At 46.3% G+C, this 23,971-nt stretch overlaps 1 protein-coding gene across 1 annotated transcript in view; it reads right to left on the reverse strand.

The window, feature by feature from the left end:
- Positions 1–23,173, reverse strand: part of ABHD17C (abhydrolase domain containing 17C, depalmitoylase) — a 56,560-nt gene extending 33,387 nt beyond the window's left edge. The window contains exon 1 of the mRNA XM_059059154.2: positions 22,374–23,173. Coding sequence (XP_058915137.2) covers positions 22,374–22,960 — 587 coding nt within the window. The 5' untranslated portion in view covers positions 22,961–23,173. The remainder of the gene's footprint in view (positions 1–22,373) is intronic.
- Positions 23,174–23,971: the final 798 nt, after the last annotated feature.

The following is a 23,971-nucleotide window of genomic DNA, read 5'->3' on the forward strand; positions in this document are numbered from 1 at the left end:
AAGGCTTCTGGCTCAAAATTAGCATGAAACTAAAAATAGATAAGTTATAGAAAGTCTGCATAGGGAATTACACAATCTACTCCCCTCCCTAACACAGAGTTTAAATCCTCTGGGTGAGCTAAGACTTCTAGTTGGTGCTCCCAAATTAAGTCATCCTCATCCTGGCATTGGAGGTCTCCTTCACCTGCCCAGGCTGACTTCCCTCTCAGGGGCGAGGCTGACAGGGGAACAGATCTGCTCACATCATGTGGAGGAAACCCAACGTGATTATCCAATATTTCTTCCTTCAGTAAGAACAGATAACCCAAAATGATGATGATGATGATGACAGCTAACATTTACTGAGCATTTACTATATCCCTGGCACAATTCTAAAAACTTTACAGGTACTGACTCATTCAATCCTCAACAACAGCCCTAACAGGGAGCTACCATTATTATTATTAAAGTGCTTTATAAGGACCAAAGGCAAAGCCAGGATTCAACCCGAGTCTGAGCCAGAGACCAAGCTCTTAACCACTAAGCTAGACTACCAACATATAAGGAAAGCGAGCAGCACAAAAGACCCAAATGTGTCCTCAGAAGAGCGGACAATTATGGGACCAGCATTTAAGGCTTAAAAAAAAGAAGAAAGATACATTAAAAAAAAAAAAAAAAAAACTCACAAATCTGAGAAAATATATCCATAAAACAAGAACAGTATGTTAATGAAAAAGGGAAAGTCAAAGAGGAAAAATGAACTCAGAGATGAAAAATGATGGCTAAGATAGAAACTTGAACTCAGAGGCTAGAAAATAAAATTGAAGAGGCCTCCCAGGACATCAAAGTAGACAAAGAGATGGAGACCATGAGCAACAAAGGGGAAAATAAAATCCAGGAAGTTGGGAGTAACAGAAGCCATACTCAGAGAGAACTAGGACAACAGACAACCCTGACACTGTAGCAGTAAAGGTCAAACTGACAGTAAGCCGGAGTTGAGGGTAAAGGAGGGTGAATAGAGTTCAGATACTGACTAAAGTGGATGGAGCTGGACGTAAAGTTTAAGTGTATTGTTTGAAATCATGAACACTGCCAATGAAGAACTAAAAATAACTACCAAACACCAAAACTAGCAAAAAGAAGTCATCAGGACTGGATAGCTAAAAAAATTCCCCACGTTTATTAGCAGGAAATCAATAAACACTGTCTAGAGTTGCTCCTGGGTGCTGGGGGTAAGGAGGAAGAGGGGTCACTATTACTTTCCACCATAATCTCTTCTCTTTGATTTATATTGTCTGCATATGTGATTTCAGTAAAAATGTTAAATTCTGTCATTAAAATGTCATTCACCTCTTATGCCATGCATTACTAAGTTTTCTCACCAGCATGCTGGCATAACTTGGTGCCTAATGATATATCCTACCGTATTTACTGTGGCATACTCTCCACGGGTACCCCGATGGCACTTTCTTTAGAGTAAATGAGGGGTGCGGTTTGAGGAAATGAAACGCAGGCGTTATTCAGACTGATTCTCAGAGTTATTCTGTCCCCTCCTGTGCCTCTTTCTGCCCTTTACAAATCAACTACATCTCCAGCTGAAGCAAAAGGATGGCACTGGGTTGGCCTGGTGTCGCAGTCCTCCAAGTCACCAGAGTCTAATTTGCTGTCGTTGCATTTAAAAATGGGATCTAAAAATCAAGACTGAATATTAACAAGCTCAATGGCAAGGAGATACCATGCGCAAAGCACGGGGCCTAAACTTACAGGAAGAAATTTAATATAAATATGTTTAAAATCTTCAAAGGTGGTGTAAGAAAATGAAACAACAAGCAAGAGATCTGATTTGGCAACGGTGCATGTGGGTGGAAAAAAAAAATTGACGGGAGGGTCTTAAAATTGACAAAAAGGGACTTCCCTTGGCAGCCCAGTGGTTAGGACCCCGTGCTTCCAATGCTCGGGGGCATGGGTTCGATCCCCGGTCAGGGAACTGAGATCCCACGTGCTATGTGCTGCGCAGTGCAGCCAAAAAAAAAAAAAAAAATCAAAAGATTGGAATGAGGCAAAATTCTGAGTAGGCTGTGGAGAAAGCTTCTAAAGGCTATGTTCTTCTAAAGGCTATGTTCGAACAACCCCACTTTCCTAACCTAAGCCACCTTCCTGACAGACCACCCGTGTGGAATTCTGTGTCCTATGGTGATGACGAACCAGCTGGTGGTTCCGTTAGGCCAGCAGCAGCCTTACTCAGCGGTGTGTGTGAAATCATCTGAATATTTTATTGCAACCATTTAGGGACTTATGTTCTAGGGCATCTTAAGCTCTTCAGGAACCCAGACAAGGGGAGAGGGCGGGGCTTCCTACTTGGATTCAACTTAATTGCTCTGAAGAAAAAAGGGTCAACTGCCCAAGAAAGATTTTCAAACCTCTGTTTAAACACGTTTTGCTCATATCTTATCAAATGAGTGGAAAATGGAAAAAATGAAAAGAGCTAACATTAATAAGCGCAAGTCTCATAAACTTAATACAGTTGAGGCAAGGATGAAAAATATTTGATGGACCAAAGCTTTGATTTTTTTTTTTTTTTTTTTTTTTCTCCACCAAATGCCCACTGGCCTCTGACTGAGAGTATATGTTCAACTGTAAAGGGAAAAAAAGAACACTTACAGAGCAGGCATGGGGTTTCTCTGGTGGTGTAGTGGTTAAGAATCTACCTGCCACTGCAGGGGACACAGGTTCGAGCCCTGGTCCGGGAAGATCCCACATGCCGCGGAGCAACTAAGCCCGTGCGCCACAACTACTGAGCCTGCGCTCTAGAGCCCATGAGCCACAACTACTGAGCCTGAGTGCCAGAACTACTGAAGCCCACATGCCTAGACCCTGTGCTCTGCAACAAGAGATGCCACCGCAATGAGAAGAAGCCTGCACACCACAATGAAGTGTAGCTCCCACTCACCACAACTAGAGAAAGCCCGCATGCAGCAATGAATGCAGCCAAAAAATGAATAATTTTTTTAAAAAAAGAGCATGCATGAAAAGCTAGCAATAAATGGAAATTGAGATATAATTCGGGAGTTTAAAAAAATGAATTTTCAAAGAATGAAATCTTCCATATAACATAGAAGTCTATCGTTGCACTTGATCCGATATTTTCAGAGATGCGTGCTGCCTGCTCATAGTTAGGCTGTACCAACTGGTGGGCCTAGGCCCTGGAAGGGACAGTTCCATTGCACTTCACTCTGGTCAAACCACATTCCAAAGTACTGCTGCTGTAACTCTAGGCCTGTCTCAGAAATGTCGCTAAACAGGAATGCATTCAGAGAAGGACCAGGATGGTGAGGAATCTGGAAGCAACTCACACAAAGCGTGTCCCAAGGAACTGGGGATACTTAGCCTGCAAAAGAGATGAGCAAGTATGAGAAGAATTTAATTCAGCTGACACTTACTGAGGCTCCACTTGTGTTCTACACTGCAGGCAATTCAGACCTGAAGGAGATGCCATCATTGCCCTCATGGAGCTTACCTGATAGTGGTGTCCAAATATCTGAGAAATGTTGTGTGGAATGACAAGCAAGAATTGGGACCAAGGAGAGAAAAGTGAAAGACAGACTGGAGCTTAACAGAAGAAAAACTGTTCTTCTTGGAAGGACTCGACTGCTGATATGCAGATATTAATTCAGGTATTCATTCAAACATAAAAAAGGAATTATTGGCAAAGATAAATTCGGGATTCGGGTGGTTGGCTACCTGGGAATTGGAGGCGGTTGCCAGGGGTGGGCGAGAGTGAGACAAGGACCAGATGGTTAGAGGTAAATTACTGTCATTTCCCTAGCTTTTACCCTTTAAGGTAAAGCTCTGGGACATTTATTATTAAAACAAACATTAAACTAATTAATTGATAGCAGATCATAAAAGTGTACTAAGAACCTAAGATTATGATGAATTAAATTTTGCACTGGATGTTAGAAATTAAAATAAATTCTTTTTTTGGTACGCAGGCTCACGGGCCTAGCCACTCCGCAGCATGTACGATCTTCCCGGACCGGGGCACGAACCCGTGTCCCCTGCATCGGCAGGTGGACTCTCAACCACTGCACCACCAGGGAAGCCCTAAAATAAATTCTTAAATAATGTATGAGTTAGACTAATTGAGCAGCTCCTAGACTTCTAGATTTCAGACACTAGGCAAACTGCCCCTTCCTTCCCTCCTCCAGTAAAATGGGGAAACGGTTTAGGTTGCCAAATGAAATATTTTTCAAGGTGATTTTAACAACAAAAGCAAGAGTGGCAAAAACCTCAGAATGTCCAAACTTTGAATACATCCAGCTTCAGGAAACCTGCATTGCCTTTATTTTTCTTATTTTGCTGTGAAAAATAAGTCCAAGTGTCTTCTTACACCATGGATCGGCATTAGGGGTCCACCAGATCACATCAATTCTCAGGTGCCTTCCGAGGATCATCTGACTGTATGCCCTAAGGGTCTACCTGGCAATGGAAGGTCAACATATAATCCGTTGATAAATATAATGGACTTACACAGCACAGTTAACCAGAGAAATGACCATGCTCTTCAATATCTCTGGCCATAATTCAAGAAGACTAAACTTTAGTGGGGTGGGAGGAGAGGGGAAGGATTTAAAATGATTTTCTTTATGAAGGATGTCTTATGCCAGGGTTCCGTTCTGCCGAGAAACCTCTAGATGCCCTGGACATAACTCTTCTACTGCAAAAGCCTCTCTTTTTAGGGTTAAAGAGACCTTCTCACTTCCAAGAAACTGTAAGGGACCTAGAGCCTGATAAGAACGCACAAAGCAGAGAGGTTTCCAACAAGGTCAGAGGACTTACCTTACTTGTTGTCCCGTGGTTGTTGAGACAGAAGCATGTCCAGATCCAGTCTGGGGTTAAGTCAGTAAATCCTTATTGAAAACTGCCAAGTACTAGGCTCTCGGGCAGCTGGGTATGATAAACACCCTATATCCGTGGAGGGGACATGACTCCAGGAAACCATCTGCAATGGTAATTCGAGTTCTTGAGGATAAGAACCCCATTCTTAAGTTATCCCTCAAGGCCAGGTCCATAAACATCAGATGGCTTTTTAAAGATTTTCACTTCCCATCTAAAAAGAGAACTCCTGCAATTCCGTAGGAAAAACTGGTCCAACTTAAAATGCTCAGGAATAAAACACTGCTCTATTATTTAAAATAGGTCATAATGGCTCCTTAAAACCAATTTCGGGAATGAAAATAAACAGATGAATGAGAAAGAAAACTCAATTGCACTTTAAAAAATAATAATAAAAATAAAAGGGTCAAATACGAAAAGACTATGTTACCAGACCGTTTGTACACGGCTGCTTTATTTACAGACTGACAGAATCATCAGAAAACAAACTACAGAAGTAATTACTAATGGCAACAATTTAAGAGAGGCAGCCCTGGAACATTTTTTAAAGTCTAAAGAAATACACTGAAGCCTTGCACTTACTGCTTAACAGCCACATGGGGTGATGTGAGTCATTTACTCTCCCTCCACTCCCTTCTACCTTTGGATCAAGTGGGGGTAACAGTATCTGTCCTTTCTTTCTCACAGAACTCTTCTCAGGAACAAAGACAGTGTCTGTGATAGTGCTTTGGAGATTACAAGACCCTTTAGAGATACAGTAGGCTGCTATTTTTCAAATCTTTGAAGGCTATCTACTATAAACGTTTTCATTTCTTTCCCTCTTTCTTTCCAGCTTTTTAAAAAACCCATTTGACCTAACTTACATATAAGCACTTTACACTGACTCATTTATTATTCATAACAAACACTACTACATATACTACTATCACTTCTCCATTTTACAGAAGAGGAAACTGAGGCACAGAGGAAACAGCACAGGCAGCATTCAAACCCAGGCAGTCTGGCTGTACTGTTCTTGCTCTGCACCATGCAGCTCACCTAAAGTTATCAAGCGTTCTATGTACTAATCTTCAGCCATCTTCATTTTATCAGGATCCATAAAACAAAAGGCAACTTCGTGAGAACCATCCAATCTAAGTGCTGAAAGGAATCTGAGTAGACATCTCGGTAGAAAAGAATCATTTCTATTCTTCCTTTCATTTGATTTCCAAAGGTTCAGGAGAGTTTTTTTCTCTTCAGAATACTGTTAGACAAAAGTACAGGGCTTCCCTGGTGGCGCAGTGGTTGGGAGTCCGCCTGCAGACGCAGGGGACACGGGTTCGTGCCCCGGTCCGGGAGGATCCCACGTGCCGCAGAGCGGCTGGGCCTGTGGGCCATGGCCGCTGGGCCTGCGCGTCCGGAGCCTGTGCTCCGCAAGGGGAGAGGCCGCGACAGTGAGAGTCCTGCATACCACCAAAAAAAAAAAAAAAAAAGTACAGAATTCTGTGTGTGTGTGTGTGTGTGTGTGTGTGTGTGTGTGTGTCGGGAGTGGGGCAGTGTCACCTCCCTAAAGGGATTCAAAGTCATCTTTTAAATGCAAACTAAAAATTTTTTGGTACTGTAGAAGATCTGGTAACAAGGCAAGACTGTACCAAGCATCTAGCCCAGTACCTGACACATCAGGCAATCTGTCAAAGTATTGTAATTTCTGAAAATATTAATTTCTCATCATGCTCAGATCCTATAATTCTGAGAAAAGGTATAAAAAAATACTAAGTAACGGTATTAATCTAGAGCACTGGTGTCTAAACTTTTCACCATGCACCCTTTTTCATAAAAATGTGAGCATGTACTCCTGATGTGTGTGTGTGTGTGTGTGTGTAGGTAGATAAAAATTTATATATACATTAGTGTTTTAAAACACTATAAAATCTTATGAACATTTAAAACAAAAACATATACTGAAAAATAGTAAATAATGAGCAGAAATATAAGTTTTGGTATTTTCTTTCTGCATCCTAATGTACAGTCTTGAGCACCTTGGAAGATGCTCACCCCCTACCCACCCCATCACCTTGGGAGACTAGTTACATAGGGAATATTGTGTGATTTTAGAACAGGGGCTCCAGGGTCAGGATGCCTGGGTCAACATCTTGGCTCACCTTTTAACTCTGTGTTAATAAAAGTCCCCACCTCACAGATACGTTGATGATTAAATAATGTAATGTGTGAAATGTGCTCAGCACAAAACAGCCAATGAATGAATGATGGTTAAACCAGAACTGACATTTAATGCAAACCTCCTTTTTATAAATGGAGAAAATGAGGCCCAAAGACATTACCTGACTACCCAGGCCACACAGCTGGGTATCTCAATGGTTGCCTAGAAGCCACATCTCCTAGCCCCACACCAGTGATCTTTTAACCGTACTCCACTAATTCTAGATAAATGGAACATACCCCTGGAGGTCCCCAACTTATTCTATCTTTACAACACTGACACTGAAAACAAGGGCCAAGACTCCAGTGCCTTTCCTTTGATAACTATTGGATATTAAATCTATTTAATATCTCCCTTAAACCTGTTCTCACCTTGCAATCCATACTCCGATGGTGTGACACCACAGCACATCAGGAAAAGCTTGAGTCTGCAGCTAGCTCATCACACGCCTAGTGCTGATACAGACAGCAAGAAGATATTGCTGGGGAAGCAGACAGCTAAGATTTGTGCGTTTCAATGATGCAGATTTTTTCTTAAAAAAAAAAGAGACCTATTATAAAGTAATAATAAAAGAGTAAGGATGGGGCGTGGGTTGAAGTACAGATGCTACAAGAATGGCAGAATGTTGATAGCTGTTGAAGGTGGGTGATAAAGACATGGGGTTTATTTTAATATTTTATTTACCTTGTATATCATAATAAGGTTAAAAAAAAAAAAAAAACATGGCAAGGGAAAAAAAAGTAGCTGGTGTAGAGGCCTCAAGGACCATGAGGAAATGAAGGCAATAGAGAGGCAGTCAGTGGAATTAGAGAGACATTTTTTCCAAGTCTGCATTCTCTTAATTGACAACTGAGATGAAATATACAAATATTCCTCAATAACAATAACCAAAACCACCTTTTCCAAGTCTTATAAAAACATGAGATGGCCATCAATACAAGGTATGGAGGACTGTGGGAATTCACTCTGATAGTAGACAGACTTGCATCCACTCTTGGCCCATCAATGACAAAAAAGACAAACGTCCCCCCATTGCCTCTAAGTACTCCTCTACCTTTCTTGGAATGGTCCCACAGACAGCTGTCTCTGAAGAAAACAGCTCTGTCTTCCAGAAGGAGGGCCGGCCATGCTGAGGGTCAGATGGCACGCTGCCGGGAGGATCTCAGTTCCCAGGGTCCTTTATCGCCGCCCCCTCTGCCCTGGGCTGGGGTATATATTCACACCCAACCCAGGAAAGAGACCTCAGCAGGAAGCTGGGGTGGCCACAAATGCCTGAGCCCCAATCAAAGGAGATTAAGACTCTGAATCTTGAACCTGAAAAGAAAGAGGCCTCAGTACAAACACCACCCCTCAGTCATTCTCACCATTCCTTTCGCTGACACTCAAGGGTCTTCTGTACAATACAAGGGGTGTTGTACTGGGGTCTCAGTGTGAGCAAAAAGAGCCAGAGGCTGGCCCTGTTCTCAAGGAGATGGCGTTCTTGTACAAGAGTCAGACAGAACAAACCCAAAGACCAGGTGATAAGAGCTAGAGCAGACATATAATCAGAGCTCTGGGAGCGGAGGAAGGGCCAGCCGCCTGGATGGCAAAGCTTTGTAGGGGAGACGTGTCACTGGGGGCGGGGAGGGGGGGGCGGGGGAGGGGGTGCAGATCCTGAACAGCCTGTGCTGGCCTGAGAAGGGCATTCCAGGTAAAGACACAGAAAGGCCAAGGCATGTTTTTCTTTCATAAGCATGCAGGCAGTAGCCTTTTACTCCAAGTAGCACTTTCCAGAAAAGAGGTGCTGATGGAAGAGAAAAGCTCCTAAGAGGTTTAGATTCCAATTGTCTGGGCTGTTAATTAACTTTGCAATCCTTTAGTAAAGGTGAAGATGGGAGTATAACTCAAAGATAATAAAAGAGTGGATTTTAGAAGTTACAGATGCCTATAAAAGTCCCCCAGAAACTCTTGCCCCATTTTCAGTTCAGAGAGAAAACACGTGGAAATAGACAGGCAGGAGGAATTATGCAAATTAAAACTGTAATCTTCACCACCCTTAATCCTGTAAAAGTAATTATGGTGCTTGCTCTCACATTTTACACATCAAGAAACGCTGGTCCAGGATTTCCCTGGTGGTCCAGTGGTTAAGACTCCGCACGCCCAATGCAGGGGGCATGGGTTTGATCCTAGGTTGGGGAACTAAGATCCAGCATGCTGCACGGTGCAACCAAAATTTTAAATTTTTAAAAGAAAATTCTAAGGAGGAGGCAATCATGATACAACTGTGAGCCATTCTGGGGGTCCTCAAGCAACTTAAATGTCTCAGTGTTCCTCAAATACAGACCACCCACCCTCTGTACCAGACCTGCTGATATAAAATGCTTTAATACAGATCTACTGTATCAGAATCTCTGAGGGTGGGGTCCAGAATCCATTTTTAAAAGGCCCCCCAGGCATTTCTTACACTAAAGTCTGTAAACTCATAATCACCAACTCATCCATTTATTTACTCAACACATATTCCATAAGCGCTCATTACTGGCCAGACAGCGCCGTCCCAGGTATGCACAGATGTAAGCTAGAGCTGGGCAGTGGATGCAGTGGATGGAGAAAGATGTGAGGCGTGGAGAGCAGGCTGTTGCAGGAAGCCCAGGGAAACCCTAAAATGATTTTTAAATGAACTTGGAGTCATATGTTTAATTGGAATACATTAGTTTTTCCTACTAAAAACATCAAGAAAACCCTAGAAAGATGTATTAAGAACATGTGAAGCTGGGCTTCCGTGGTGGCACAGTAGTTAAGAATCCGCCTGCCAAAGCAGGGGACACGGGTTCGAGTCCTGGTCTGGGAAGATCCCACGTGCCGCGGAGCAACTAAGCCCGTGCGCCACAACTACCGAGCCCGCGAGCCACAACTACTGAAGCCCACGTGCCTAGAGCCTGTGCTCTGCAGCAAGAGAAGCCACCGCAATGAGAAGCCTGCACACCGCAACGAAGAGTAGCCCCGGCTCGCCACGACTAGAAAAAGCCCGCGCACAGCAACGAAGACCCAACGCAGCCTAAAATAAAAAATAAATAAATTTATTTTTAAAAAGATTTAGGGCTTCCCTGGTGGTGCAGTGGTTGAGAGTCCGCCTGCCAATGCAGGGGACACGGGTTCGTTCCCCAGTCCGGGATGATCCCACATGCCGCAGAGCGGCTGGGCCCGTGAGCCATGGCCACAAAAAAAGATTTAAAAAATCATTTTATGTAGCCTTGTTATACGAAATGTTTAGAAATGATTAAATACGTGAATGGTTATATGTATGTATAATACATGTATGTAAATTTAAATGGTATGAATGTTATGACAATAGTAATCGTTAACACAGCAACCAAAAACAGAGATTCTGAAATATCCTTGCATTATTTATGACAACAGGGATAAATCAAATTGTTTTAGTTGAATCAGCGTACAAGAATCTTGTTCTGGTATCACAGACCTTTGCAGTCAATATAATTATCACTGCACATGCTCTGGTTCTGTCTGTGACCATCACTAAGAACAGTTTTGGGTAAGTGGGAATTCTCATGATTACCAACTATAATAGCAGAGGTGTTGGCCGGCAGAGTTATAATTACCGTCTGGAAACTCACTCTGTGGATATATTCTGAATACAGGCTTGCTTCACCTTTTTCCCCCAATGTAACTGCCCAGGTTTCATTTTAGCCATTTAAAAATGTAAACTGAAGGGACTTCCCTGGTGGCGCAGTGGTTGAGAGTCCGCCTGCCGATGCAGGGGACACGCGTTCGTGCCCTGGTCCGGGAAGATCCCACATGCCACGGAGTGGCTGGGCCCCTGAGCCATGGCCGCTGAGCCTGCGCGTCCGGAGCCTGTGCTCCGCAACGGGAGAAGCCACAACAGTGAGAGGCCCGCGTACCGCAAAAATAAGTAAATAAATAAATAAAATTAAAATGTAAACTGAAGGAACAAACTAATAATCAGCACTGGAGGTTCCTGGTGCTCCTTCTTCATTTGACTCATTAACAAGTAATCTTGAGGTAGGGCTGCTCTCGGTGATTCAGCAAGTCAATGTCACGCAACAGTTAACCGTCTGAGCATTGAATGTGAATGACCTAGACTTCCTGGAAACAGAGGTTTCCAGTTTCACCATGGTGCCATGGTCCTTTAACACTCTGAAGTAAATCAATATTGTAGAAGTTATCAATGAGCTCCATTTCACACAGCCTTGAAAACTCAACAGGGATCTGAGGTACAAGGCATCACGGAGCATTCATATTTTAGGAGGAAATGTGCATTCAGGTCCCTGGGCCAACTTTAGGAAAAAAAGATAACTCTTATCTACTGAAGGTTGTCCCATTAATAAAGAGCAACCAGAATGTCCTGAGTGGTGGAGAAAGAGGGAGTTTCGCTTCCTCGTTCTCCCCATCCCTGACTCTAGGTCTGAGGAAGTCTCTGGTTCCGCCCAGAACACCAGCTCAGCTCCTGAGCAGCTAAGCCTGCAAACAGCAGGGCCAGAGGGAAGGGAGCAAAACAGGAAGGGTTTGCAAAGTAATTGCAAGGTGTTGGATTACAGGTAAGGTTTCTTCTCCTTTTAAGATCTCCTCTGGGGATATAAACACCTTGGTAGATGAAGTGCTATCCCATTTAAAATACTAATGCACACCACTTCCCGAAGCCAAAACATCATACACAGAGCCCCCGAGGTCAGAGGAACAAATTCAAAGAGCCTCTTAGCTGCAAATAAAACTAAAACTCCTTTACAGTTCCTCTATAGCCACACCCATCAAGCTCCCTCGCCCTGGGTATTATTTACATGTATGGAGAAGGGGGAAGGGAGCAATTTCTTTAACACCTGATCTAAGCTTCTGGTCTACAGCATGATCTGAGCATTTGATGATTACAGCTCTAATGCTCTCAACGATTTTAAACAACAATAGCTTCCCATTTGTTGCCCTCTGACTATGCAGAAAGCCTTGTGTGCTAGAGCATCTGACATGAGGTCGTTGTTGTTATTATGATTGTTAGGATTATTATTATTATTACCATGTAGGGGCAGAAAAGTTTTCTCTTCTAGGTTCTTTGGCTGGTCCACTAATTAAATTGATGTAAGACAGATTAACAGGAGAAAAGCAAACAAAAGTTTAATAACATGCATACATGGGAAAGACCCAGGGAAACTGAGTACGTCTCTGAAATGGCACAAGTCCGCACCTTAAATATCATCTTCAGCTAAAGCAAAAGAAGACGGCAGTGGGGGTCAGCTCTGCTGACCTTTTCCTGGTCACCAGGAAAAGCAGAGGAAACAAAGGTGAGGTTGTTATGCAGATTTAAGTCCTCACCTTCTGCACTGATAAGAGCTTCTAGAGATAAGGTCACGCTCCCTCCTGCACCTTCCTGGAGCAGCTGAGGAGACACCCTTACAAATGGAGATTTCCCTTATACATGTAAATGTCTCTTACAGAAAGGTAACTTCTACTCGGGTTTTCCAAAGTTTCTCCCGTGGCTGCAGTTTCTTAAAATAATCAGCCTCAAATAATCCTCTGCCAAAGAGACACATGCTGCAGTGGCCAATTTTGCGCCCCTACGACCACCACTGTTATTACTTTAACTGAGGTTCAAAAAGGTTAGGAAACTTGCCTGAGGTCAAGCAGTTAATAAGTGGCCCAGGCAGGACCTAAACTCAGGTGTGTTCCACTCCAAAACCTCTGCCCATGACCATTAAAAACATCAGAGAAAGTGAAGGCTGGCAGCCACCCTCCTCTTCAGGTTACCCTTGAGGTTAACCTTGCCTTGAGCTACTCTGATGTAAGAGCCACACATCGGTTCCAGCTGTAAATATCTCCATGAAGAACTGAATCATTAAATCATTTCAAGGTGGGGATCTCTTGTGACTCAGTGACACAGGAGTCTGCTGGCCCCTGCAGAGTTGGGGGCCTCCCTCTCCTTTGCCCCAAGGGCGGTGCAGAATTCCATCCACACCACAGATCGTTTGCACAGCAGCCCCCGTTGCAGGGCGGATGGTGCATCTGCTGTAGGGCCGAGAGGCGGGAGGCAACTCAGCCCTATTTTCCCACAATCTTCTGTTTCCAGGCTCACAAAGGGAGCCACACGCCGGTCACAAGGCAACCATGTCACTGGTCTACTGACCTCGTTTAAGGTCTATTAATGATGGTCTATTCTTCAAGGTCCATGTTCTCTGGCTAGTCACAGGCTGGGGCACACAAGGGCTGAGTGGAGAGTGGAGACGGCCCCGGGCAACCCCCTCCAGAAGTGCTAGTGATGGCTGTGCGGGGCAGTGCTCATCCCACAGGCCCACCTTATCCCCAAGGAGGGAGCCCTGTTCACTTACACCGCCTCGGCCCCAGCCATCACTATCCCAGGGTGCAACCGGGGGAATCAAGAATGGGAACGACGCTACTATATATAAAGTAGATAATGAATGGGAACCTTCTATATAGCACAGGGAACTCTACCCAGTGCTCTCTAATGGCCTATATGGGAAAAGAATCTTTAAAAAGAGTGGATATGTGTGTATGTATGGCTGATTCACTTTTCTGTACACCTGATACTAACACAGCACTGTAAATGAAATATACTCCAATAAAATTTTTTTTAAAAAGAAGAAGAATGGGAACGAGGTATCTAGACGCCAGAGGGAGACCAGCTCCTGGGCAGCTGAGTCGGAGGTAAGCACAGCTGGGGTGAAGTGATGCGCAGAGACCAGGAACAGGGAAGAGGCTTCTTGTAGAAAGAGCAATGGACCAGGCATGCAGAGAGAAGGAGCTGGGAGGCACCAGCTCAGGCAGAGGAAGCCGAGAGCATGAGGACCAAGGGCCAAGGGCCAAGATGGCTTTCGAGTCCCCAACTTCAGTTCCCGGGAGGCTCAGGTATCTTGCGAGTATGAACACGGCTGTGTCCTCTCAACAACTACTCCCCGACTTGGTCCACGCTAGCGGGTTCCTGGCCACCAAAGGCCTTCCACTAAAACCGTCAACATACGCATATAAAAAAAATCTTCCCTGGCATGCTCTTTTCTTCAAGTGTTAACCAACTGTAATTGTGGCCAATCTTTAACTGTAGTTTCCAGGTGAGTGCATCTCAACCCTGGCTGCACACGTGCACGCACAGATGCACACACACGTGAATGAATACATGCTCACTTATATATATGTACACACAGAGACACACACACATGCATGTGTCTAGATACACACACACTCTCTCTCTCTCTCTCTCTCTCTCTCTCTCTCTCTAAGATAAAATCTACCTGGAACTGCTGAAGGGCAGCCAGGGTTGAGATCCACTGTAGAGACATGAATCCACTAAGTTTCTCCGTGTAGTCAGGGAAAGCAAATTCAAAAACACTAGGCACTTCCTCTGAAAATCATGAAACAGCCTTACTTAAAGAAGGCACCTCAGAAGCCTTGTACAGTAAGTCCCCTACATACGAAACAGTTCTGGTCCGAGAGCATGTTCGGAAGTCCAACTTGTTCGTAAGTCCAACGAAGTTAGCCTAGGTCCCCAACTAACACAATCGGCTCTGTAGTACTGCACTGGAATAGGTTTATCATACTTTTCACACAAATAATACATAAAAGAAACAAAAAATAAAGAAAACATTTTGACTCTTACAGTACAGTAGCTTGAAAAGTACAGTAGTACAGTACAACAGCTGGCATCCGGGGGCTGGCATCGAGTGAACAGGCAAGAAGAGTTACTGGCTGGAGGAGGGTGAGGAGGGGGGAGATGGTAGAGCTGAAGGGTCGCCAGCAACAGGAGACGGAGGGCGAGCTGCGATGTCACTCACACCTGACGTGGATGGCACAGGTTCTGGTTCCTTGCTGGAACCAGATGCACGTTTGCATCTTTGAAAGCTTGCAACTTGAAGGTTCGTATGTAGCGGACTTACTGTAGTTGAATCCCTTTGCTTTTTTTTTTTTTTTTTTTTTTTTTTTTTTTTGTGGTACGTGGGCCTCTCACTGTTGTGGCCTCTCCCGTTGCGGAGCACAGGCTCCGGACGCGCAGGCTCAGCGGCCATGGCTAGCGGGCCCAGCCGCTCTGCGGCATGTGGGATCTTCCCGGACCGGGGCACGAACCCGTGTCCCCTGCATCGGCAGGCGGATTCTCAACCACTGCGCCACCAGGGAAGCCCCCCTTTGCTTTTAAAACAATGGAATGTAAAGCCCAGAAGTGTGGAGCGTCTCCCTGCATGAAGTGACATCATGGATTAGAGGGACTGCTGGAATTAGAACTAAGTTCCCTAGTTCAAAAAGTTTTGTGTACATCTAATTTTCGCAAACTAAGTCTTTTACAAATCAGCAAGCCTATTATTTAAAGCAATCCTGAAAAAATAATCATTCTGATAACCAATTCATGATCTCCTAAGTATATCTGTGTTTAGACTTTGGATTCTTGTAATTGAAGCTTCTTTTTTTTTTTTTTTAACATCTTTATTGGAGTAGAATTGCTTTACAATGGTGTGTTAGTTTCTGCTGTATCACAAAATGAATCAGCTCTATGTATACATATATCCCCATATCCCCTCCCTCTTGCGTCTCCCTCCCACCCTCCCTATCCCACCCCTCTAGGTGGTCACAAAGCACCAAGCTGGTCTCCCTGTGCTATGCGGCTGCTTCCCACTAGCTTTCTATTTTACATTTGGTAGTGTATATATGTCCATGCCACTCTCTCACTTCGTCCCAGCTTCCCCTTCCCTCTCCCCGTGTCCTCAAGTCCATTCTCTATGGACATGAAGCTTCTTAAAATGGAGCAGGTTTTATGGCCTCCAACACTAGCGTAAGCAAAATCCAATAGAGAAGGTAAATCTGCTACCACGATGAACAGTAAAATTCCTGAAGCCAGACACTGGAGTCTTCTGTGGGGTTATTAATATGGGTACAGTAGTTACTAAATTTGGGGAGAGGGAGGGAAGTGCAAGCAGTAGCAGAAGGTCGGGAGTGGACTTAAGGGTTTGCTCTAAGTGACCTCAGGATAGTATTCGTTCTAAAGACTTCTTCACAAAATTAAAAAAAAAAAAAAAAAAAAAAAAAAGAGGAGGCTCTTCCACCAATATGCCATTGCACTAGTAGAGTTTTCAGACTGAATTTTAGAAAACTGAGCCTCCAAGACTGCCCTAAATAAAAACAGGAAGAGAAAACCCATTAAGGAGTTATTGACTATTAACACAGAAACATGAAAAGGTTTGTCAGATCTTTGGCATCTGGGTTACTAGAGGAAAGTAAGGCCCCTCAAAAAATAGAACCATGGGAATGTAAGCTTTGGTGGGATAAGGGGTGACAGCGCAGAATCTGGTTGTGCTAGAGAAAGAAATCCTGCCTGATGGCACAGCGAGGGCAGCCTGAAGAACCAGGTACAGCCGGAGGGCACTGGAGAAGGGTGGTGGGGACATTAAGGAAAAGGCTCTAAGTGAACCCCCAAAACACACTTCACCTATGTCAGTTTCAAAAGGTCTCTTCTTAGGAGTTGCATTCTTCTTAATGAGATATTTTCACACTAACTGCCTTGAACTGCAAGCTGATATTCTATTTCCATTCTAGAAAGATCATTGTGCATTCACATAACACATTATTCATAACACAGTCTGTTTTCCTTGTCGCTAATCAGTCAAACTTAGGAAGAAATCATAAGCATTCTTCCTTTAATAGCACCGTAGAATTAATTCCCTCTGAGAAAACTGAGAATAAAGAAGTTTAGGTCATTAAATTCAACACGTTCAGGAAAGTAGTAACTGTTTTGCTGCTCCCAGGAGAAATCCATCCTGAGTCATAACTGTAAACAACATTCAGAACCAACAGAAGAAGGTGCTTTTCAAGGCTCTCACTACCTGAGGATATCCACGACAGCCTTCCCATGACTTAGGGATTTTCCAATTATGGATCCTATGAACCAGAGATGCAAAAGTTATAAAAGAGCAACACATGGCTACATATTCAAAATGCCTCTAAAATTGAGTCCATCCTTTCACAGAAAAAAGAAACAGTTTGAGATTAACGATACTCAAGCAAACCTCAGTGTCTGGTACAATCACAGTATCAATATATGTGTGTTCAACGGGGTTAATGATTTATTAGCTGAAAGAATGAAGGAGTGAAAGAAATAGTAAGTCTCTTGTAACTTGTCTTTTGTACCTAGGCATTGAAAGTTCTTTTTTTAACCCCAGTCTCTCCGCTTGCAGGATCTTACATCTTAGTTCCCTGACCAGGGATTGAACCCCGGTTCTGGCAATGAAAGCAAAGAGTCCTAACCAAGAGACCGCCAGGGAATTCCCTGAAAGTTCTTATTTACCTTCCTCTCTCTGCATTTGCTTTCTCTGATTAGGTCAGTTTCTCTGCCAGTGCTACCACATGCCTCTCTTCTCCACGGTCTTTACACAAAACAACTTCTGGGAATGGTGATGGGAAACACTAATAAATATTGAATCGTAAATGCCTCTACTCTCCTGTTTCTCTAGATTAAAATGTTCCAGCCAAAATTCTCTCTGTCTAATTTACACCTCATTCTCTGGGTTATTTGCTTGTTTGGGTTTACACCTTCAGATCAGCTTGATTCACTCCCTCTTGAATCACAGGTCCCAATTCTGCCGCCTAAATCAGCTCACATCCAAGAAGACCCCTGAAGGATGTGTGCTGAGGGGACTTAATCCGCATACTTAATCCCACCTTAACCAACAGGCAGCCTTTCCTGCACAAATTAATCACACCAGCTCAAATTACAACACTACCCTCCAATAAGGTTACATTGATTTTCACAGTGTCCTTTCTACAAATATTTCTAAGTGATTCCAATTCATTCCCTCAATCGCTTGGATTCACAACATGCTTATAAAGTGTATTAGTAACTCAGATGTAAAACATGCCCTACCTTCAAGGCCTCCACCATGTTTAGATTCTCAACTGTCTCTCTCTGTTCTAAAACCAAGTGCCAAGGGGCTTCCCCGGTGGCACAGAGGTTAAGAATCCACCTGCGGGGCTTCCCTGGTGGTGCAGTGGTTGGGAATCTGCCTGCCAATGCAGGGGACACGGGTTCGGGCCCTGGTCTGGGAGGATCCCACATGCCGCGGAGCAACTGGGCCCGTGAGCCACAACTACCGAGCCTGCGTGTCTGGAGCCTATGCTCCACAACGGGAGAGGCAGCGGCGGTGGGAGGCCCGCGAACCGCGATGAGGAGTGGCCCCTGCCTGCCGCAACTGGAGAAAGCCCTCACACAGAAACGAAGACCCAACACAGCCAAAAATAAATTAATTAATTTAAAAAAAAAAAGAATCCACCTGCGAATGCAGGGGACACGGGTTCGAGCCCTGATGCAGGAAGATCTCACATGCCACAGAGCAACTAAGCCAAGTTGTGCACCACAACTACTCTAGAGCCCACAAGCTACAAGTACTAAGCCTATGTGCCACAACTACTGAAGCCCGCACCTATAGCCTGTGCTCTGCAACTGCAACAAGAGAAGCCACCACAATGAGAAGCCTGCGCATCGCAACAAAGAGTAGCCCCCACTCGCTGCAACTAGAGAAAGCCTGTGCACAGCAACAAAGACCCAATGCAGCCAAAACATAGATAAATTAATTAATTTTAAAAAAATAAAATAAATAAAACCAACTGCCGGTAGGCTGAATATTGCGTTTGTGTGTGTGTGCGTGCACGCACACGCGTGCAGGCATGCACGTGTCCCATATGTTGAAACCTAACCCACAGGGTGATGTTATTAGGAGGTGGGGTTTTTGAAAGGTGACTAGGTCATGAAGGTGGAACCCATGTGAATGGGATTAGTGCCCTTATAAACCAGTCCAAGAAAGCACCCCTGCCCTTTCCACCGTGTGAGAAAACGATGAGAAATCCGCAACCAGAAAAAGTGTTCTCACCAGAGCCTGACAAGGCCGGCACCCTGATCTCAGACTTCCAGCCTCCAGAACTGAGAAATTTTTGTTGCTTTTAAGCCAACCCGTCTATGGTACTTTGCTACAGCTGTACGAACCTAATAAAACACCAATTTACTTCTTCCATGCTGAGTCCATGCTCTCCCTGGCTCTTTCAAATCCTACCTCTCTTCTACACCCTTTTCAGTCATTTTTCAAATGCTTAAAATAATCATCTATTGGCCAAATAGCAATGACCACCTTTCTTGCCTTCGAATTTACTTCCTCCCCAAACCCTTATTTTAGATTACTGGCCTACTCTGCTGCTCATCATTTAGGGAATTTGCTACCTTTACCCATGGAAACACTAGGTAGCATTTGAAGTCCTCCATCAACGACTGGGCAAGCTCACTAGAGCATGCACAGATAGTAATGGAGAGAGGATGAAGAGAAATACAAAAGGGTTACTGTTACTCTTCTGTTCAATACAGATACTTCAATGTTGCAAACATGGGCCTATAACAGATACAAGGTGGATCAGAGATGATCCAAGGAAGACATGAACATGGCTGGGGGTGGAAAACTGGATCTGAAGCAGCTGCGGAACAATGGGTACATGGGGCGGGCGGGGGTGGGTGGGGGGTCCTGCTGGCGTGGCAATGAACTGAACGGAGCTGTACATGGGCAGAGAAGAGGGCATCTTCTAGGCAAGGTTAGAGCAGAAAAACTACAGAGAGCAGAGAGGAGGTGGTTAAGGGACTGCTTAGCTTCTGAGTCAATAACTCCTAGCCTATTAGAATAACTGAGACATGTAAATGCACCTCTAGAGAAATCTGATAAATAGGACTGCATGGTGTGGAAAGAGTACTAAACTAGCAGTCAAGAGACCTACTGCTCTTCCCCAGTCCTCTGTCAAATGAGGGTGCACAAGGAGAGTGTCCATAAATGATATGGGAAATAAACTTAATCCTTCACAACCAGCATTCTTTTTCTTCTTCTTTAAAAAAAAATAATAATATGAAATAAAACAGAACATAGTGGAACTTCCCTGGTGGCACAGTGGTTAAGAATCCGATTGCCAATGCAGGGGACATGGGTTCAAACCCTGGTCCGGGAAGACCCCACATGCTGCGGAGCAACTAAGCCCGTGCACCACAACTACTGAGCCTGTGCTCTAGAGCCCGTGAGCCACAACTACTGAGCCTGCACACCACAACTACTGAAGCCCGCGTGCCTACAGCCTGTGCTCCGCAATGAGAAGCCCCCGCAATGAGAAGCCCACGCACCACAACGAAGAGTAGCCCCCACTCGCTGCAACTAGAGAAACCTCACGCGCAGCAACAAAGACCCAACACAGTCAAAAACAAATAAATAAATTTATTTTTTTAAAAAAAACATAGTCTGCATGTGTACTGCCCACAGGCAAAAATATTGTTTTGTGAGACATTTGCTTTTGATATATAGACACAGATGTGTATGTGTGCGCTTGATCTAGATGGAAAATGTGTTTCTTATTGTGGGATCACAATTCAAAAAAGTGTGAAAAGCACAGAACAAGAAGATGTGAAAGGTTTCTTCAAATCCTAAGATTCTCATTTAGCCTTTAAGTTCTAACCTATTCTACAGGTGAGTAACTCAATCTAGACAAGAGTTCTGGTATAAAATTAAATAAATCCTGGGAAAAGTTAAGCTATACCAGCACATAATTCAAAATTTATCCTTACCTAAAACAATGCCCTTAATTAAATTAAATATGACAAGTCTCCAGGAAATAACTATGCCTCACATATGTTGTAACACAGACACACCTGCATATTCAGGGAAAAGGGTTAGCCTTACATCTGAAAGGATTTCATTCTAATCCAGACACGCATATCTGAAAGGATTTCATTCTAATCCAGACAGGCACATACAGGAACAGTGTTCTGCAGAAATTTTACCATAAAACCTATTCAAGGTAGGATTTTAATGTTTCACTTTAAAAAGATCTAATGCCAACCCTTATTTTTAATACCTTTACCAACAGCAAATTTCAGCACTCTATTGATTGTGTGTGACACACATACTTTTGAAACCCTTTACTGGAACAGGTGGCTTTTTAACTTGTAGATTCTGACACAGTGTCTCTGCCTATGGTACCATCTCAGCCTAAACCACTTTCAAAAAGCTATCATCCAAATGAACTCCTTCAGGACTTCAGGAGAACGTGAATAAGCAACATATTAAATCCTAAGTACTTCCCTGTTGGACAAGTCATTTTCCCAGAAAAGCACAGGGTAATTTATGAGCATATGTATGAACAGGAATGGAGACAAAAATCACTAATGTTGGCAGTCTGTATGAGCCGAGCAAACACATTTTAGATAAAGACTATACGTGTCAATAGCCATAACAGTGCCAATTACACTTATTCTGGGGACTCTTTCATCTGAAGTAATCGGATGTCATAAAAGACATGATCTCAGGTATTTTCACCATCCCTGCTACCAGGTGGCTGGGGCAAAAGCATAGATACCCAAACCGGAGCACAAACAGGTGACACGACTTGCCCACTTCGCAGACTTCTGCCTCACTTGGACTAACACTCAAGTTTTGTTTGCTGGTCTTACTAGGTCTAGCTCCGAAACCACGCCCCCAATTTCTGCCTTGCACATAAAAGGCCCTCCCTCGATAAAATACTTTGTAGTTCTCCTGTGAATGCTAACTCAAGGTCAAGAGATTCCCCAAACCCTGTAACGTAAGATTCCAACTCATCCTGGGTTTTTACTGAGGCTCTGAGTAAGATGCCAGGCCCACAGGCACGAGCTAACTCCCTGCTCTTAGTGCCAGGTACTCAGTCCCACCAGGAGGCAAACTTCACACCACCCGACCCTCCGGCTGCCTCCTCGGATGCCCAGACACGGCCTCGCCGAGCACTTTACAACCAGACCGTCTTTTGGAAGTCTTCCCGTCTCGCCCCCCTGATTTTACAAGGAAGGAAACAGCGGTATGAGACTCGCGCGCCTTGCCCAAGGTCACTTCGGCCTGAGGACCTCCAGCCTCTGGCTGCCAGCTCACACAAACTAAACGCGAACCAAGCTGTTTCTGCCCGGTACTTAAGCACCCCAACGTTGCCACTTGCGGTGACCAGAACCACAAAAGACCCAGCCGGTGGATCGGGGGCACCCGGGCGCGCCAAAGCAGGCAAAACCCTCCGAATCCGAACTCTCCAGGAACCCGAAGGCTGGCGGGGTTTTTGGAGGGGTTGAGAGAAAGGTAGGGAGCGAGAAGGAAAGAGAATCCACGGCGGCTGCGGGGCGGCGGGTGGGGTTGGGGGGGGGGTCTCTGCTCGCCCACAGCCCCGGACGAGAGGCCCCTTTCCTCTGAGGCCCCCAGGGGACCTCCAGCCCGCCTCCCCGCAGTGGCAGGCCAGGCCTGGCGACCGCCGCCGGGCTCACCGGGTGCGCAGCGCCTGCCACGCGGCGTCGATGTCGGCGTAGAGGTTCTTCTCGGAGGGCTTGCCCGAGCTGACGCCGTAGCCCGAGTAGTCGTAGGAGAAGATGTTGCAGTTGATGCGCGAGCCGAGGCCGATGTAGAAGCTGCACATCTGGCCGAGGTCCACAGCGTTGCCGTGCGAGAAGAGCAGCGTGTAGCGGCTGGAGGGCGCGCAGCGCACGAACATGCAGCCGAGCCGGTTGTCCCGGGCCGTGCGCGAGAAGAAGACCTCGACGGCGTCCAGCTCGCGCTGCGAGTACTGCCAGTCGGCGCGCTCGCTCAGGTGAAGGCTGCACGCGCCGGGCCCCGAGCCCGCGCCCTCCTCGGGCTGCTGCGGCGCCGGCTGGGCCGCGGCGGTAGCGGCGGCGGCGGCCGAGGCCGGGGCGGGGGCGCCGGGCCCGCGCTGCTCGGGCGCCAGCACCGTGTAGGTGGGCTCGGGCGGCAGGAAGGCCAGCTTGGCGGCGATGCGGCTCGGGCAGGGCGGGCAGCAGAAGAGCCAGCACAGCTCGCCCAGCGAGAAGCCGTTCATCCTGGGGCCTGGCTCGGGCATCGGGGCGGCCTCGAGCCCGCCGCCGCCGGTACGGCAGGCAGGCAGGCAGGCTGGCTCGGGTGCGAGGGCGGGCGGGCGCGCGGCGAGGAACGCGCGAGCAGAGCACGGAGGGCGGCTGCTGCCCGCCCGCCCGGCGGCAGGAGGAGGAGGGGAGGGGAAGTGCAGGAGGAGGGAGGCGGGGCCGGCCCGGCGGGCGCCGACCTTAGAGTCGGGGCGGGTCAGCGGCGGCCCCGCGGGCCGGGCGAGGCGCGGGCGGCCGGGGCCCGCGCGCGGCACACAAAGCGGGAGGCGGCGGCCATGCCTGCTCGAGCGCACCGCCCCCCGGCCCCCGCTCCCGCACGCCCGCCGCCGCCACCGCCACTTCCGGGTTACCGAGAGCCCGCGCCCCCGCCGGGCCCCGGCGTCGGGCCCGGCATCTGGGCGGGGCTCCCCGGCCACCTCCCCCGACTCCGCGTGTGAGGGCGCGGGCACCTGCTCTGGCCTGGGAAGCGAGTCCTCCTTCCCGGGACGGACCGGGGCCCGGAGCATGGGGCGCCCGGCTTCGGTGTCTGCGTGAGGGGAAAGGGGGTAGATCCCCAGAGGGGCCCCTGGAGGGGGCGCCGGCACCTTTAGCCCCCTGGGAAGCACGACCTGGGGCCGACAGGGGCTCTCCGGGAGCGCAGGGACCCGGAGGAGCGGGGCACCCGGGCTTAGGCATATGGGGCAGGTGGGCCGATCCCCAGGCAGGACAGTGGAAAAGGCGCGGGTATCCTCCCCGATCGGACCATTCCCCTCTCTCCCCTCCCCCTGGAATTCCCTTCCTCAAATCCAAGTTTTCTCAGGCATGGAGGTTCTTGAGAATCTATTGAAAAAATTAACGAGTGCAAGAGAGTTGGAATGAACCTGAAATACTTGACTCTTTGGGTCCATGGTGCTATCTGAACTGCCTCTTTCCAAAGTCTCAGGACCATAAAGGGTACTGGTGGTGTGGGATAGAGCGGCGATCGCTGTATTTCCCTGTTACAGGAGGCT

Source organism: Kogia breviceps, chromosome 3 (genome assembly GCF_026419965.1).
Source record: "Kogia breviceps isolate mKogBre1 chromosome 3, mKogBre1 haplotype 1, whole genome shotgun sequence".
Lineage (NCBI taxonomy): Eukaryota > Metazoa > Chordata > Mammalia > Artiodactyla > Physeteridae > Kogia > Kogia breviceps.